This window comes from Cupressus sempervirens, chromosome 1, assembly GCF_028749045.1.
Source record: "Cupressus sempervirens isolate cs-2001-9-10 chromosome 1, ASM2874904v1, whole genome shotgun sequence".
In the NCBI taxonomy this organism is placed as follows: domain Eukaryota; kingdom Viridiplantae; phylum Streptophyta; class Pinopsida; order Cupressales; family Cupressaceae; genus Cupressus; species Cupressus sempervirens.
Window position 1 is genome coordinate 201145112 of NC_143118.1, and position 15197 is coordinate 201160308.

Consider the following 15197-nt stretch of genomic DNA (forward strand, 5'->3'; position numbering starts at 1 on the left):
TGCTTCATAAAAATGTATATATATATATATATATATATATATATATATATATATAATTTTTACATGTTTTTGTACAAACGAACCCAAACAAACCCAAACCCCTTTCCAAAATTTCGTCGAACCAGCGAACCGGTTCTCGAACCCGAACCCAAAATCGAACCACGAACCGGCAACTTAGCTTTTAGATTATCTCAACTCTATATTTACTTTCCAAAATTCTTCATTTTCTAATTATAAGGAAAGGACAAAATATACTATTTTGTTTCTCTTTTTCTAAGAGTCACAACCTTTCATAATACAAATCCTTTGAAAAGTCACAACACTTCATCATTATAATCTTTTCGAAAAGTCATGACACTTTATAACTAAAATTCTTTGGAAAAGTCTAAATACTTTATAATCAAAATATTTGCGAAGAGTCACAACTATTCATAATTATGACCCTTTCAAAGATTCACATCCTTTCAATACCATTGATACCATTTTAGAAAGTCACTTCCTTATTTTCTTCATATTACTTTCCTCTTCCATTCTTCTTCTTTGAACTCCTCTCCTTTTCTCTTCCCTTCTTTCTACTCTTTAAAATAAACTCTCCTCCCTTTTATAGCTTAATTTTAAGGAGTCATGTCTATTTGTTAAACATCTCTTGACTTTTTATTAGATTTAGTTAATTATATTATTCTATCTTATATTATATATTTACTTATTTTTATTTATTTTATTTATTATTAAATTCTATTTAAAAAGTTAACATACTTTCTACAATATTGTCTCTTGCATTTAATTTTATTTATTTCTTTACTCATTGAAATTTTATTATTATTTTAATTATTTAAAATATCATACTAAATATTATTCTATTAATAATATAGTTTAAATAATTATTATTCTTTTGTTTTATATTTTAGTATTAGTTTTAATGTAGCTTCATTATTTATTTAATAACATTGTATATCTAATAATTATGAAAATTCTATCTTAAAATGGGGATATGACATCTTCTCCCTCAACTGCACAAGATTTATAAATTACTCCAACTAGGATCTTATTCATGGCTTCTGCTTGTCCGTTGGCTCTCGGGTAGTACGAGCTCGACAGTGAATGATAAATTTTGAATTCGGCGCCAAATGTTTACTATGAAATTCACTAATGTATGTCTCAACTGATCCCCACTGCTTGAGCTGTGCGAACTCTTTAAACTGTAGCTCAGGATCTTTGGTATCAAATCTTTCTATGAGTCTCTTAGTGAAGTCCTCGTAAGATGTGATCTGATTATGCCCCATGGTTACCTTGCCATGGTGCCTCCACTCATGCGCTGGACCATCCAAATGAATAGCTACATACTTGATAGCCTCCTCCTTAGGCATCGGATTCAACTGAAAGTATGTATCTACCTTTTGCACCCAAGCTCATGCAGTCATCTTCCTTGAAGCATCATAATAAGGTAAAGAAAGTTTTCCAACTTTCTTCCTCAGCTCAAAGTTTTGATTCCTCCTTACTGCTCTAGGCATGTGTCTCATCCTTACGTCCATGTAATCTCTAATGGAAATATCTGCTTGAAACTCCGGTCCACTAGCCTCCCAGTCCCTTCTGAATTGATCTTGTAACTCGGTAATCTGCGCTTCGTTTACTGGTTGAACCGGATCTCTGGATGGGAAGGTGGGTAGAAGAGGTCTTGAGCTCGCTGTCCGAGTTGGGCGTGCAACATGTCTAAAATTATCAGCCTCACTCCCATTGTTGCCATGTCCATTATTATTACCATTAATGTTATTCTCAGGACCATTGTTGTTGCCTCGGCCTCCATTATTATCATTGTCCTTATTTTTATCATTTCTCCCATTGTTATTGTTTCCATTGTTGGCATCACCTGGATTAATATTGACGCCTATTTGTCTAGCCATAAGCTGCAACATCATGTCCATTCGCCTATTCCGCTCTTGTTGCATACTTTGCCCCTGCTCTAATGTATCCAGTAACTATCTGAACAGTACCTCCCCACCTTCGCCTAATCCTGTATTTCTATCATCTCGATCACCCATATTGCTGTTCTGATCAAATAATATCTCCTTTGTGTCTGTATGACTGGATTGTATGTACACTTGCACGGATGAACTAGACTATTCGCTCTACAAGTTTGAAATTGTACTTTGTCTTGCTCTGGTATTGCGAAAATTATAAAGCCCTTCTCGCATGCTCAAACATAAATGCTTAGCCTATTTTTTAATTTTTGATTTTAGTATTTTGACATTTTGTCAAACACTTTTCCCTCTATCCGGCTGTTCCAAATTCTCTATAAGACCTCCATAGGATGGCAGGACTTATAGCTCTGATACCACTGTAATGGATACCCCCAAAATCTGCTTACAAGTATTCACAACTATATGGTGATTTTATCAAACACTTAGCTTGCAGTCTTCGTTATATGCTACAATCCTTATGGCTCTAAAAGGTTCTCTGTATCGTATTGTGTTTGGCATGCAACATAAATATAGGAATTGAAAAGGCATAATATATATTGTAGAAATAACCAACACACTATTTCTATTGATTTCCAAAATTTAATAACAAGTGCAAAGCTAACTCATTGAATACTCCAACAATAAATCGGAACAAACATTGTTTACATCAAATAGTTGAGGGCGTGGCCCTTTCATTGACCTACTGCAAACAATGTGCAACTGCTATAGTAACTTGCTACAGTAACTCGGCTGCTACAGTGACACGATTGCTACAGTAACGACTGCTACAGTGACGCGCTGCTACAGTGATATGGCTGCTACAGTGACGCACTACTACAATAGCTTGCTACAGGAACTTGGTTGTAGTTGGAAATGCACCCAATCTGCCGTATATAAAGCTGATAGCAATGAATTCCAAAGGTCAAACCCGAAGGGAATGACATTTAGAAATAGGCTAATGGTCACACAACTAGACAACTGCTAAAGTGGGGACATTACACTTACACATGAGTTGGATAGACTCCTTGCTTCACCAACTGAATAGATCTTGGTTGAAAATTGATGGGAGTTATAATTTGATCATAGGGAATGGATTCATAGTCCTTTCTTTACTCATTATAGTGATGTAGCTAGGGGTATTTCAGACTGATGATGGAATGTATGGCCTATCTGCAACTTCGGTATTTTCAGCTATTGAGCAATTTGATTCTTTCATTAGTAGTTTAGGACGAACAATTATGATGGAGATTAGTATGCATTTCTATGGGAGATCACTTATAGATGGAGAGTTGTTCAATTTTAGTAGCTCCTCGAGACATTTATATCTTCTCATCTCTGATGGTCGTAGTAGTATAATAGTGTGGGATTCTAGTATTGGTATGATTGATGCTTTACTTCAGCAGCGTATGGATGAGTGGCTTCACAATTTTGGACCCATTATCTATATTAGATTGACATAGTGGGATGTTGAAGCATATTTTCCAAGGCTGGTTTGGGATGGATAGGACGAGTGCCTTACCTCTTGAGGATTATGATGAGTTGCTTGGGCTTGGAGCAGTTTTAATCAAAGTAGTGCAACAGATGGGTGAAACAGTAATTTTTAGATTGGGCTACAGGGGTGCTTGCAAGTTTATATGGGATCCTGACACTGCTTGCTTGAGGACAAGCAATCTTGAGGAGGGAGGACTTGTAATGTCCCCTTTTTGGGATATTAGGAATTCCAAAAATGAATTTATAAAATATTAACTTTGGCTTAAGGGAGCTTAATGCAAAATTATTAATGGGTCAAATTAATATTATAAAGTGGCTAAAAAGTGACAAGAAGGAAAAAAGATGAAAGGACAAGAAAATGAAACTGAAGGATCACCATTTTGAGCCTAAAAGAATGATGAGGAGTTCATTTTCGGCATGCTTGGATATTGATTTGGTTGGAGATTTCTCTCAGAGATATTAGGGAGGCTTCAACTTCTTTTCAGATACCGAGGATACAAACTCTCAGGTTCTTGGTGAATTGAACGTAGCCTTGATTCATCAACTGTGGTGAATTCGCGACGAAGTTCACAATTGCATTTCAGGTTCATTTTTGATTAATCCAATCTGATTGTCATCACTGTTTATATGAATGGATTGTTATTGTATTGCTGATTTATAATGCAATAATGAATTTTGGAGTATTTGTTGACTATTCACTAGATAATGTTGTTGGTTATCATTCTGTAAATTCTTGTTTATGATTCTGAGAATTATTTGAGGAAAATTGGAAAGGGATATCCGGGTAGGATATTATACTCTTCATTTTCCACATGCAAGTCTCTTCATATTTCCAAACGCATGTCTTTTCGTATCTTCTTTTCATATTTTTAAACGTGTATATGAAAGAGTACCATGCAAGTAATTAGAATATAGCCTGTAGCTACAAATATCACCAAGTTTAATTAGTAGATTGTGGAAAATAGATATTCGTCATTCATTATTTTATAAGGATATCACTGATTTCATTGCACAAAACATACCATGATAGCATAAAAGATAATTTATTTTTCAAAATATTATATCTAAAATTGAACATCTATAGTTTTGTATTTATTCGGATTATAGTCCACAATTTATTGTTTAAAAAAGGTAAAAAATTGAATTATAACCATTAGAAATATTGTTTGTTAATGAAATTAATGTTTTATAATGTTTTAGAGCTCTTAAACATTATTTCTGAAATCAATTGAATATATTTTGAATTAACATTTTGAACAAGACTCAACTAAAAATATCATAGAAAAGAAATCAAACTCAATGAAAATATCATCAGAAAGAGGAGCTTTTACACTTAATAAACAAAGTCAATTAATCATTGAAAAATTACCAATGTAACACTAGCACTGGGTTATGTCGGGAAGAGTTTCTGGCGCGGGTGGGTGCCGGGGTGGAATGGGCCTCATTTTCGGGATGACGAGGGAAGGCCAGGGGATGGTGGCAAGGGGAGGAAGGGGCAGGGAGGGGTGTTGTATAGTATACATATAGAACTTGAAATGCTTGTTATGAAATGATGTTTTAGTAGAACATACCAAATTAAAATACTTGAACATAGCAAAATTGCAACATGAACTATAACCATTGAACATTCAACATAGTAACATTCAAAAATCAAAATGCAAATAGAAATCCAAGTCCTCATTCCAGCGACAGCATGGTTGTGGAATGATGGAGGTGGGGGTACTTGGGTACTTGAGTACCCGGTGCGAGTATAGGTACCCTAAGGTTTGGGTGGGGGTGGGAGTCCCCGTATAACACTGAAAATTACAGACATTATAAAATATTTTTCTAATATAATTTAAATTTAATCTAAATTTCCAAGCTGGTAGGATTGTAGTTGCATCATATTTGTTGTTTGATTACAAAATAAAAGCAACTGTAGCGTTCTGCTTTTTAAAGAACCAGACAATTTGTGGGAAAAATGTTCTGTTTAATAATAGCAGAGAGTGGGAAAAAAATTGGGATGGGTACATGTTCTGTTTTATAACATGTTGCTATATAATTGGTTGATTTAATATTTTTTCTTACCAAGTTTCATACAGTTTTTATTTCTTCAATTTTTTACCTATAGGTTGTACTTAACCTAAGATCTCAAACTGCAAAATTTCAACTATTCGATACCTATCATTGCTCGCGGCTTATCAGTTCATTAAACTGCTAGTAAGAAAATATCTTATAACTTACATCTACAAGAATAGAGGTTGTGAGGTTGGTAGATAAGAATGGAGGCAGGAAAGACAGATATTGCATATTGCGTAAGAGTTTATTTGGGACAAAAAAAAGTAGAAAAACACCTCTGTTACAACACAAAACAATGTGAAAAATGGCTCTGCAACTTGTGTATGCTACACAACTCTCCAATATGGCTTTGTAACTCCTCTCTACAACTTGTGTATGCAACAAACACCCGCTCACTAAAACCTGTGATGCAAAAAACACGGCTCTGTAATGGAGAATGGCTCGCACAATGACATCTAAAAAGGAAAATAACATTTCTTTTGTGTGGTTTAGGGTTTAATTTGACTCTCATTTTCAACACGCGCGATTAATCAGGATTAACCTGCAATTTCTCCTCCGATTAATCATGATTCGTCATGCATTTTAATTGTTGACCAGTCAATGGCTTTTTGCAGATTTTATTGGGGAATAAACTGTGCCTTGCCTGATCGCCGATTAATTGTGGTTACTCCCGATTGATCGGCGATTTTCAATACACTGGTTGAGATACAGTGACTGGATTGTTCTAAGGACGGAAACCCTTGGTACCTGGAAGATTTGGACAGAAACCCATTCCTTCATTAAGAGTGAATTAATATGAGAGTTCACCTTTGAATTTCAATGTAGAAGTTGCACAAAATAAGCAGAGACTTAGAGCCAGTGGAAGTCCAGATTAAGAGCCAGCTGAAATGTTTATTATGAGGATAATAGTGGCAACACAGGAGTTATTTCATGGATTTGAACTCCATGCACAGTTGTTCATATCTACTAATTACGGGGACATCTGAGCTTTATATGTTCATTGATTCAATTGTAGTGCTTATCATTTTCAACATTCTTAGAAATTACCTAGTGCAGCGTTGAGCAGTAACCAGATCATCATAGGAGTTTGTGTGCCTGGACGGCAGGCAAGGAGTATGCCATGAGTTATTTTGTTGTGTTGTTAGAGGCTCAGCATTTGAAAGAAAGGGACCTTGTGTAGTCAATAAGTCGTGGGTTTGCAATGTGCCAGCTATCAAACTCCCAGGCGTTTACATCAGTCAAACCTTCTGTTGCAGTGTAACCACTAGTTCTGTGTGTTATTATGGTAATGTGATCCTACAATAATAATGCTCTGATCGCTCTGTATGTTATGAAGGCTGCTAAAACCTCAAATTATAATCAGTAAGCAATCTAGTTTGCATACAGTTCTGAACGTATCTTTGTATGCAAAACATTTATTGAAATGCTAATGATGAATCAATGCGGACTTCAAATGCTATAATCAACCATATATTTGTTTTAGTGCCAATTTTTGTATCTGCAATGAGATATAAGCAAGATTTGGCTTGTTACAGTTTTTTTACTGTTCTGTAGCAGCAAGCTGTTTATTTTCTATTTTAAGACAAAGATATATTTCCAGGCTAAGGCTGTATGCAAAGTAATTGATGAAATGCCACTGAGTAATAGATGGATGTTTCTAGATGATATGGTCGTATAAATGTGCGACAAATGAATCTTAAAATGCCTGTGAAATAAAACTGAAAATTTGAAGACTAAATAGATAGGGGATCTTACACTTTGATATATTAAGATTAGCCAAAATGGCAAAATGTTTCTCCCATGTATGAATGGATATTTATTCCAGGTGCCTGTAAGCCCTTTTGTCGCTATGTGAATACAGTGTTTTATATTTGAACTTGGGGTCTGAGAGTGACAGTACTGCGTAATTCAAACTATCATAAACATCCCACAATATCAGTGATGGTATATTAAATTTTTTAAAGGTATGCATATAAAGTTAATCACTCATTTCTGTTGCTTGCACGTGATGTTCTCTCCGTTTATCTTGCCTATGTTAATTTTTTTTTATTAATATGTCTATGCACAGATTATCACTTTCAACAACATTTGGCGGTTCTCCAGTTGTTGCAGTTTCTCCATTTTGCCTCATTGTGGCAAATATCAACACTTTGATGGCACAATTCTTGTTTGTGTTTCTAAGTGGTGCTGGTGAGTAGTGAACATTAGAATTAAATTTCAGTTCTCATCTACAATAATTCCTGAGGAAAAGTAATTTTCCAATGTATTAGTGGGTTTTGTCTGAGTTATTAGATGTCAGTCTCAGATTTTTTTTTGGTGTACATTCTATAATTACCCTTCTATCTGCTGATTTTTTTTTCCAGTTTTATAATTTCTATCAAGTTTTTAGTGTTTCAAAATATGACCATCTTACATTTTGAAAATCAATTTTGGAATGAAAGGTAGCTTAAACTAACCATACAAAATGCCAAAGTCACTGATACAATTGATAGATTGTACTGCTGGAATGGTATAATAAAAGAATAAACTTTTTATATCCATTTTTGCAAATGACAATAAATTGGTCAATGGACTTAAAAAACAATTACCTATGCTATCAGTACTAGCTCCGACATCTTACATAAGTCTATCTGAAAAATGCTGAGAGATATCAGTACAAGATGCTATAGTTATTAATATTCAGACAACTGCCAATGCTTATTAAAATCATAATGGTGTTTGAGAGACTTTGCACCTTATCTTCTAAGGATAACTCCGCATTGGGAGTCATGAGGATGATAGCACAATGAATTGATGATGAAGCTGTAGGATTGATCCTATTGTATTCTCAAAGATGTTGACTTGCTGCTCGTTTATGATCTTAGTGCTGATGCAAATTTATCGCTGATGCATGCTCTGCAATATATGTTGCGACCTCCTTGTTGATTGATACTATTACCACAGATGTATGTCCTAGATGTTTAGGCTGTGGGTATGTTGCCACAAAGGATGTATGATGCTGATTGAAGTATATGACTGATAATTTGCTGCCCAAGGTGCCCAAGATTTTGCTAATGAAGGAAAGGATATCGCAGCAATATGAAAGGATGTTGCGCTATGAATGTGACTGCAGTCTTGGCAAATAGCTGCGATCTGTGTCTGATATGATCACCACAATGTATGCCTGATGTATGCTACTGCAGTCTCTAGTCATAATTCGGACCTGCAAATCAAATCTCTCTCTCTCTCTCTCTCTCTCTCTCTCTCGTTATCGCTGCTCACAACAAATTGAAGCAGTTTGAGTTGCTATTGCTGAACTTCAGAAGCTTTCCTTGGTTCCCTGATCACATGGAAATAGGTATAGCTGGTCCTACAATGTAGTTCCCAATCCTATCAGGAAATTTGGTCTTAAAGAGACTTCACCAAATTAGAATGATAGCAGACTAGGGAGGATGTCTTACCTCCCTAGTTAAGAGTTAGAGTGTTCTCAAGATGGTTAAGATTCCAGTTTATCATGTCCACACCTAATATGTTGAAATTCTCCATCATTATATCTGGCAGCTTACCGAACACTATGTAGCCTGTCTTTTATACCATCCAACCAATCAACAAGTTGCTGACATAATGAGAAGACCACTTAGTCAATTCAAATTTGTAATTTAGGTATAAGTTAGGCATTCTTTCATGTTTTATCATCAAGGGAGGGATGTGATCGCACTATTTCTCTTTTTGTTTGTTTGTTTGTACTGTGAGAGAGCTATATCCACGTTCATTAGCGAAGTCGTAATGTATGTTCATGGTTATGTGTTCAAATTGTTGTAGTGACAAAACCTGTTATGTTTGTCATTAAGGGAGGGTGTTGGTATATTTGTTTAAGTTCACATAGTTTGTTAATATTTTGTGAAATATTACAATATATTAGTTGTATGAAATCGTATATATGTTTTTCAAGTTTTTTAAAACAACTCATATATCTAGAAGATTTGTTTACTCCAAAATAGGATTTGAGTATGTTATAAATATGTAAGTCATTTGATTTAATAATAATATTTTTTTGAGTGCTCTCGAACTTACTGCATTCTACTCAGAAAATTCCTCTTGGTAATTTTGCTTGCATCCTCATTGTTAAAAATTACAAATATATCTGATTAGCTTTTGTGCTCTCATCCTCTAGAAGTATAAGGCTATGACATATGCATACAACTCTGCCATCTTACTGGAATTCTAAGTATTTTCCAAAATTTGCATTTGACTTATCCTCAAAGAACTTGGTAGTACAACCCATTGTTCCTTACTTTGGTGAACCAGTATTTACCTTGAATAGCTCGCTTCTTCATGCATGTGGACTCATTTTCAACATTGTTCCCCCCCTCCTCATCTTTATTGTTTATCACAACCATTGTCATCTACTTGTGCATGTATCACATTGCACTTTCGAACAAGACAGATTTTGAGGAACTTAAAAGAGCCAGAGAATGTCGATAACGCATTAATTAATTTTTTTTATTGAAATTTCATTAGTTGTCAATGGCAGGATCTTCATCAGGCAAGGCACAATTGGATCCAACTTATTCCCTGGTCTCGGTTGCCACATACCCTTTTTTGGTGGCACCATCTTCACAAGAGGACATTACTCTTATCTGTAAAGGGGTAAATGATGCAGCTTATTGAAAAGGAAATGAAAAAAATGAGTTGAGGGAGCTTGCCAACGAGCATGTTATCCTTGGTGATGTCTTTATGCCAATATGCTTGTAGTGTGCTCTAAAGGAGCATTGTTTTTGAGGGCAGTGATGCAAGATGTGACCATATATTTTGGATGATATGTGTATATTCTCTCAACCCAACAATGCAAAAGTTGTGCAGTAGATTGAATAGAGAAAATATATCCGCATATAGGCCAATAAGATCCAAATGTTTGGAACTATTTATATTTTAAAATCCATCTCAAGTTATTACCGAAGCTGGACCACTTTAGGTTGAGTTTTAAATAAGGTACTGTTTTTTTGAATTTTATGGCGGTAAATTTTTTAAACATAATTTTTTTCAAAAAAGTAGATGGTGTTGTAACTTGTACGTTTAATCTTGCTTCTTTATTTTTAAACTCTTTAGCTGAGCGTGACTAGATTACATACTCCTTTATCCAATTACTGAAGCATAACTAGTTAGAAGCCAAAAAGGTAGATGAGTTGGTGTATGTGCATTCCAACTTGGACATCATATTACACAAGCAAATAGAATATTAGGAAAAAGGTGATGAAACATAGATATTTAAAGCCAAAGCATCTTGATGTGGCTTCTTCAATTTCACATCTTGTGTTAGTCAACATTGATGAGTAGGGGAAAGAGGCTTTTGCATAGGAACTGCATGGTGTAGGTAGTGGTATTGAAACTGGTACTAGAGTTACTTGTGGTTATGATATACCAAGTGATGACATTGATGCCATCAATGATTTATAATGAGTTTCCATTTGGACTATGTAGTTTTTTCATACCCCCTTGTTTGAAACCCTAATTATATCATCCACAAATAAGATTTTAATAGTGTAGATTTTTTCTGGATTAGATTGTGTGAATTTTTTATCGCTAACATTTTGAATCATGCTCTAGGTTTCATCATCAGCATGCAAGAGAAAGCAAGAGAATGATGAATCACAGGGTGTTATTCAAAATGTTGGTGATAAAATTTTCTCACAGTAAAATCTGGAAACTTCTACATTATTGTTATGGATTGTGCAAATCAGATAGATTTAATAATAAAATTAAAATATAATAGATAAGATACATTTATTGAATGCCCAACAAGAGACCACAAGTGTCTAAGGGATTGAAAAGCATACGGCAAGACTACCGCCATCAGAGGGAACACCAAACGATGTTTGCAAAAGGAACATAACAGGAAAGCAAACGAACAAAACCAAGAAAAGACTAAATACTCAGCACAGGTGAGAAGTAGTCTAGAACCAAAGGGTATGTTCCTGTGTGAGGGTGTGCCCTAGATTAGCTTGAGGAGCCGCTAGAGGTAGGGTGGTGTTGTTGAGTGTACCCTTTGCGAGGTCTCACAGACCTAGTGTAACCTGAAGCATGGTCAAGAGATTGCTTTGTCACCAGGGCAGGAGACCCAAGAGTGAAGAAGGAGGTGATGAGCTGGTCTGAAGTCTATGTGGACGATTGCTGAAGTTGAAAGTGTGATTATGGAGCCACAAGGCTTCCTAGAGATAAAGGGTGAGACATTGCTGATTAGTGTATTTGAAGAAAGATGAAAGGGATTTGCACTATGTAATGTTCCCATTTGTTGCCAGCATCAGAATTTTAGGGATTAGCCTAATATTGGATCCTCGTAGGCCAATGAGGATGGTTAGAGGGTCTTCTAAGGATTGATTCATCTCCAACATTCAGGGATTTATGGATTTGGCCTTTGTTTGACATCATTTGGACTCCATTTGCCATACTATGTATAGTAAGTCAGGAGTAATAGAGTTCCATTTGCCATACTATGTATAGTAAGTCAGGAGTAATAGAGATGGACTCTTTCTATTTTTAGAAAGTGTATTTGGTCACATGGGGAATTATGAGGAGAGATTCCTATTTCAGATGACATGGCAATCAGACAAGTATTTCAAGAGATATTAAAGCTCAAGTGACTTAAGTGATTTATTTAAATATTTTAATGTTATTATAAAATTATAAAGTAACTTATAATAATAAAGTCACTTTAATATTATAAATTGCAAATATAAAGTGGCTTTATGATTTAAAGTCACTTTATGACAAGAGTAACTTAAGTGACTAAAAGACAAAATTGGCTTTTTATCCCACATTGCCTAGTTGTTTGTGTCTTCCCTCATATTGAGGTTATAAAAGCGTGGAGTTACATGGATATTGACAGCATGAGATATATTAACATATTATTTCAAAAACGTTTGCTTGAATGTGATTAGTCTTTTCTTAAGGACGAAACCCCTTAAGGAGATAAGTGAGGCTGGACGTAAACCCAGTGGCTCATATTTCATTTCCAGATTTGAAATTCGGATTTGCATAGTGGAAATCGATGGGAAGTTGGAGTTTCAATCACAGATAGAAGTGACAGGGATTTGAAGTTAGATCTTGGCATTGGTGACGTACAGGCTAGCAGCAAACAGACTTGAGCATTCACACGGCAGCAACTTTGGCATTATATCCTTCAGCAGTATGGGTACTCACTCCTCCAGTAGAAGGCATACTTCATTGCTAAGACGGGGGTATCCGAGCTAGTGTGCGACTCTGGCAATCAAGGCAGCCATCATTCTGGAAGAGGCACAGATGGTGGCTAGGACAAATAGCAGGTAGTGTGGACTGCTCTCCAACCGCAGCACATACTCATTACCGAAATCAGGATCTGCACATCCATTCCAGGTTCCTTCCGTCATATGTCCTCTCAGCCATATTAAGATGTCCACTTAGGAGATGTAGGAGTTATTTCATTTAAATCACACATTTCCAGTTGGTAGTTTCTTTCAGCACTTGTGATAGGAGTTATATTTATTAATGCAATAATACTGTTCCTCTCAAGCTGCCATTGGTACAAACTACTTTTAGGTGTCCATATATCATTTGTTTTGAACAGTCACACCATAAATGGTAATAACAGTCACAGCAAGAATATCACAGTAATATCAGTACTTTCATCTTTGGGAATGCACACCAACTGTTCGTAAAAATGCCATAGATAAATTCTGAATTCTTTTGCAAATATAATTGATGGGATACTACAATTGTGCACTATATACTGTGATATGTTATGAAAGAAAATCTAAACATATAAACCATAAGAATTCAGAAACAAAAGTTTGCTGAGTGAGGAGGTAGTTTTGTATACTTGTAGCCCTTGTTGCTATTGTTTCTTCTGCTGTTCTGTAACAGAAAAATGTTCAATTTCAAGTTTAGAACAGAGATTTTGTTGTTGCCTTGAGAAGGGATGCAAAGTGTTTGGTAAAATGAATTTCAAAGATAAGTGAATATTTCAGAATGCTATACTCATACAAATGTTTGACAGAATACCTATGCTATGAACTTGAAATTTGTGGTTTAATATTGGCTCAGTTCTAGTAAGGTTTCTTACACACTGTCTGAACAGGCAGTAAAACCTCCTCCTGATCTCATAGAAGATGGGACAATGAAAAACAAAATGGGTCTCCATCTTTGCCTCCCCAAGCGGCTAGAGGCGGACAATCCTGTCCTCTCTATCAAGCTAATGGTCGGTGTGAATATGTAACCGATGAGAACACACTCTGAAAGACCCCAAAGAGATGTAGAGGGCACGAGTCTAGTGGTGAGTGAGGTACCAAGGGTGCACAATAGTCCCATCTTGAATATAATAATATAAAAATTATAAGAATGAATAATGATATTATTAACTGTAACCATAACCATAACCATTACATATATTTATTTGATATGCTATCATACATCTAAGATAAATATTAATTAAATATTAATACATTATAAACCTGAAACATATAATAATATATATTTTTATATTGAAATCATTTACAAATCTTGTGCTCATTCGAGCAACAACATGAGACTTACTATTCAAGCTCCTTACGAGCAACCACACTAGGAACAACAATTGGAAGACCAACAGTCACAACTTAGAATCCACCTTTTACAATGATACAAATACAACCAATAGATGACCAAGAGTCGCAACTTAGAATTCCACAAAGATGACACTCTTGTGATTTGAACTACGGTCTCCATAATGAGAACTCATTGCTTCAACCAAGCTAAACCCCTTGGACCTATACTAATTTATATTAAAAAAATTATATATCATAATATATCCCAAATACTAAATCCAATCTGGAAAGGAAGGTGTGATTAGCATGTAAGTTAATGACTAACTAATGGTGCATTTAGTTAGAGAGGCATCTATTCAAAGGGCAAAAGAGGTGCGATCTCTTCACCTCAAAGATATAAAGGCTTTCAGCATATTCATGTTGAGGGATATAGACTTTTATCATATAACATCAATTTCGGAATATAAGGACAAACAAGAGGTAAGCAATCACATAGTGTGCTGTATTGCATTCAACAACCAAACCAAATTAATACCGTCCCATATCATATTGCGAGGAGATTCTGGAATTTGCACTAGGACTAGCCTCCTTACCATGATCAACATCAAATGCTTGGGAATAGCTGAACTGTAGATTAGAGTTGATGATTATATAAGAATCGAGAGGAAAGGGAAACAGGTAATGTGGAAATTGTTGTATTATCTATTATCTCGTCTACATATTCAGCACTCAAGAGAGGCTTTAACATTAATGTTAGAGGGGGTATCTACTATAAACCATCCTACTGCAAGGACAAATATGCATAAGTAGATAAAAGTATTTCAGACCCAGTGCAATAGAGAATAGCAGAGAGATATATAAACCAAACATGATAGAAGCTGAAAAAAGAAGAATATTCTCAACACAAGAAATAGAGATACGAACACACCATCATCAGTGGTAGTAGCCAGACTAAGGAGAAAGACAGGTATGAATTACTACAATCCTTGTGAAATGGTAATATGCTCTGTGTGACTATTATTGTAATACTTTGTTAACAATTGATAATTGATATCAAAGCATTCTTCTATGGCTGGGACAGTTTCAATCATTATGGTAAGTAAATAAAGACTCAATTATGATTCACATACCAACAGTCATAACTACAATTATC

At 35.3% G+C, this 15197-nt stretch overlaps 1 protein-coding gene and 1 long non-coding RNA gene across 2 annotated transcripts in view; one reads left to right on the forward strand and one right to left on the reverse strand.

The window, feature by feature from the left end:
- LOC149576822 (uncharacterized) overlaps nt 1–15197 on the forward strand; it is a 190752-nt gene that overhangs the window by 65981 nt on the left and 109574 nt on the right. Inside the window, exon 3 of the mRNA XM_089820298.1 lies at nt 7576–7697. Within this exon, the coding sequence (XP_089676424.1) occupies nt 7576–7697 (122 nt within the window). The remainder of the gene's footprint in view (nt 1–7575; nt 7698–15197) is intronic.
- Nucleotides 1–15197, reverse strand: part of LOC149576823 (uncharacterized) — a 188149-nt gene that overhangs the window by 62517 nt on the left and 110435 nt on the right. The window lies entirely within an intron of this gene.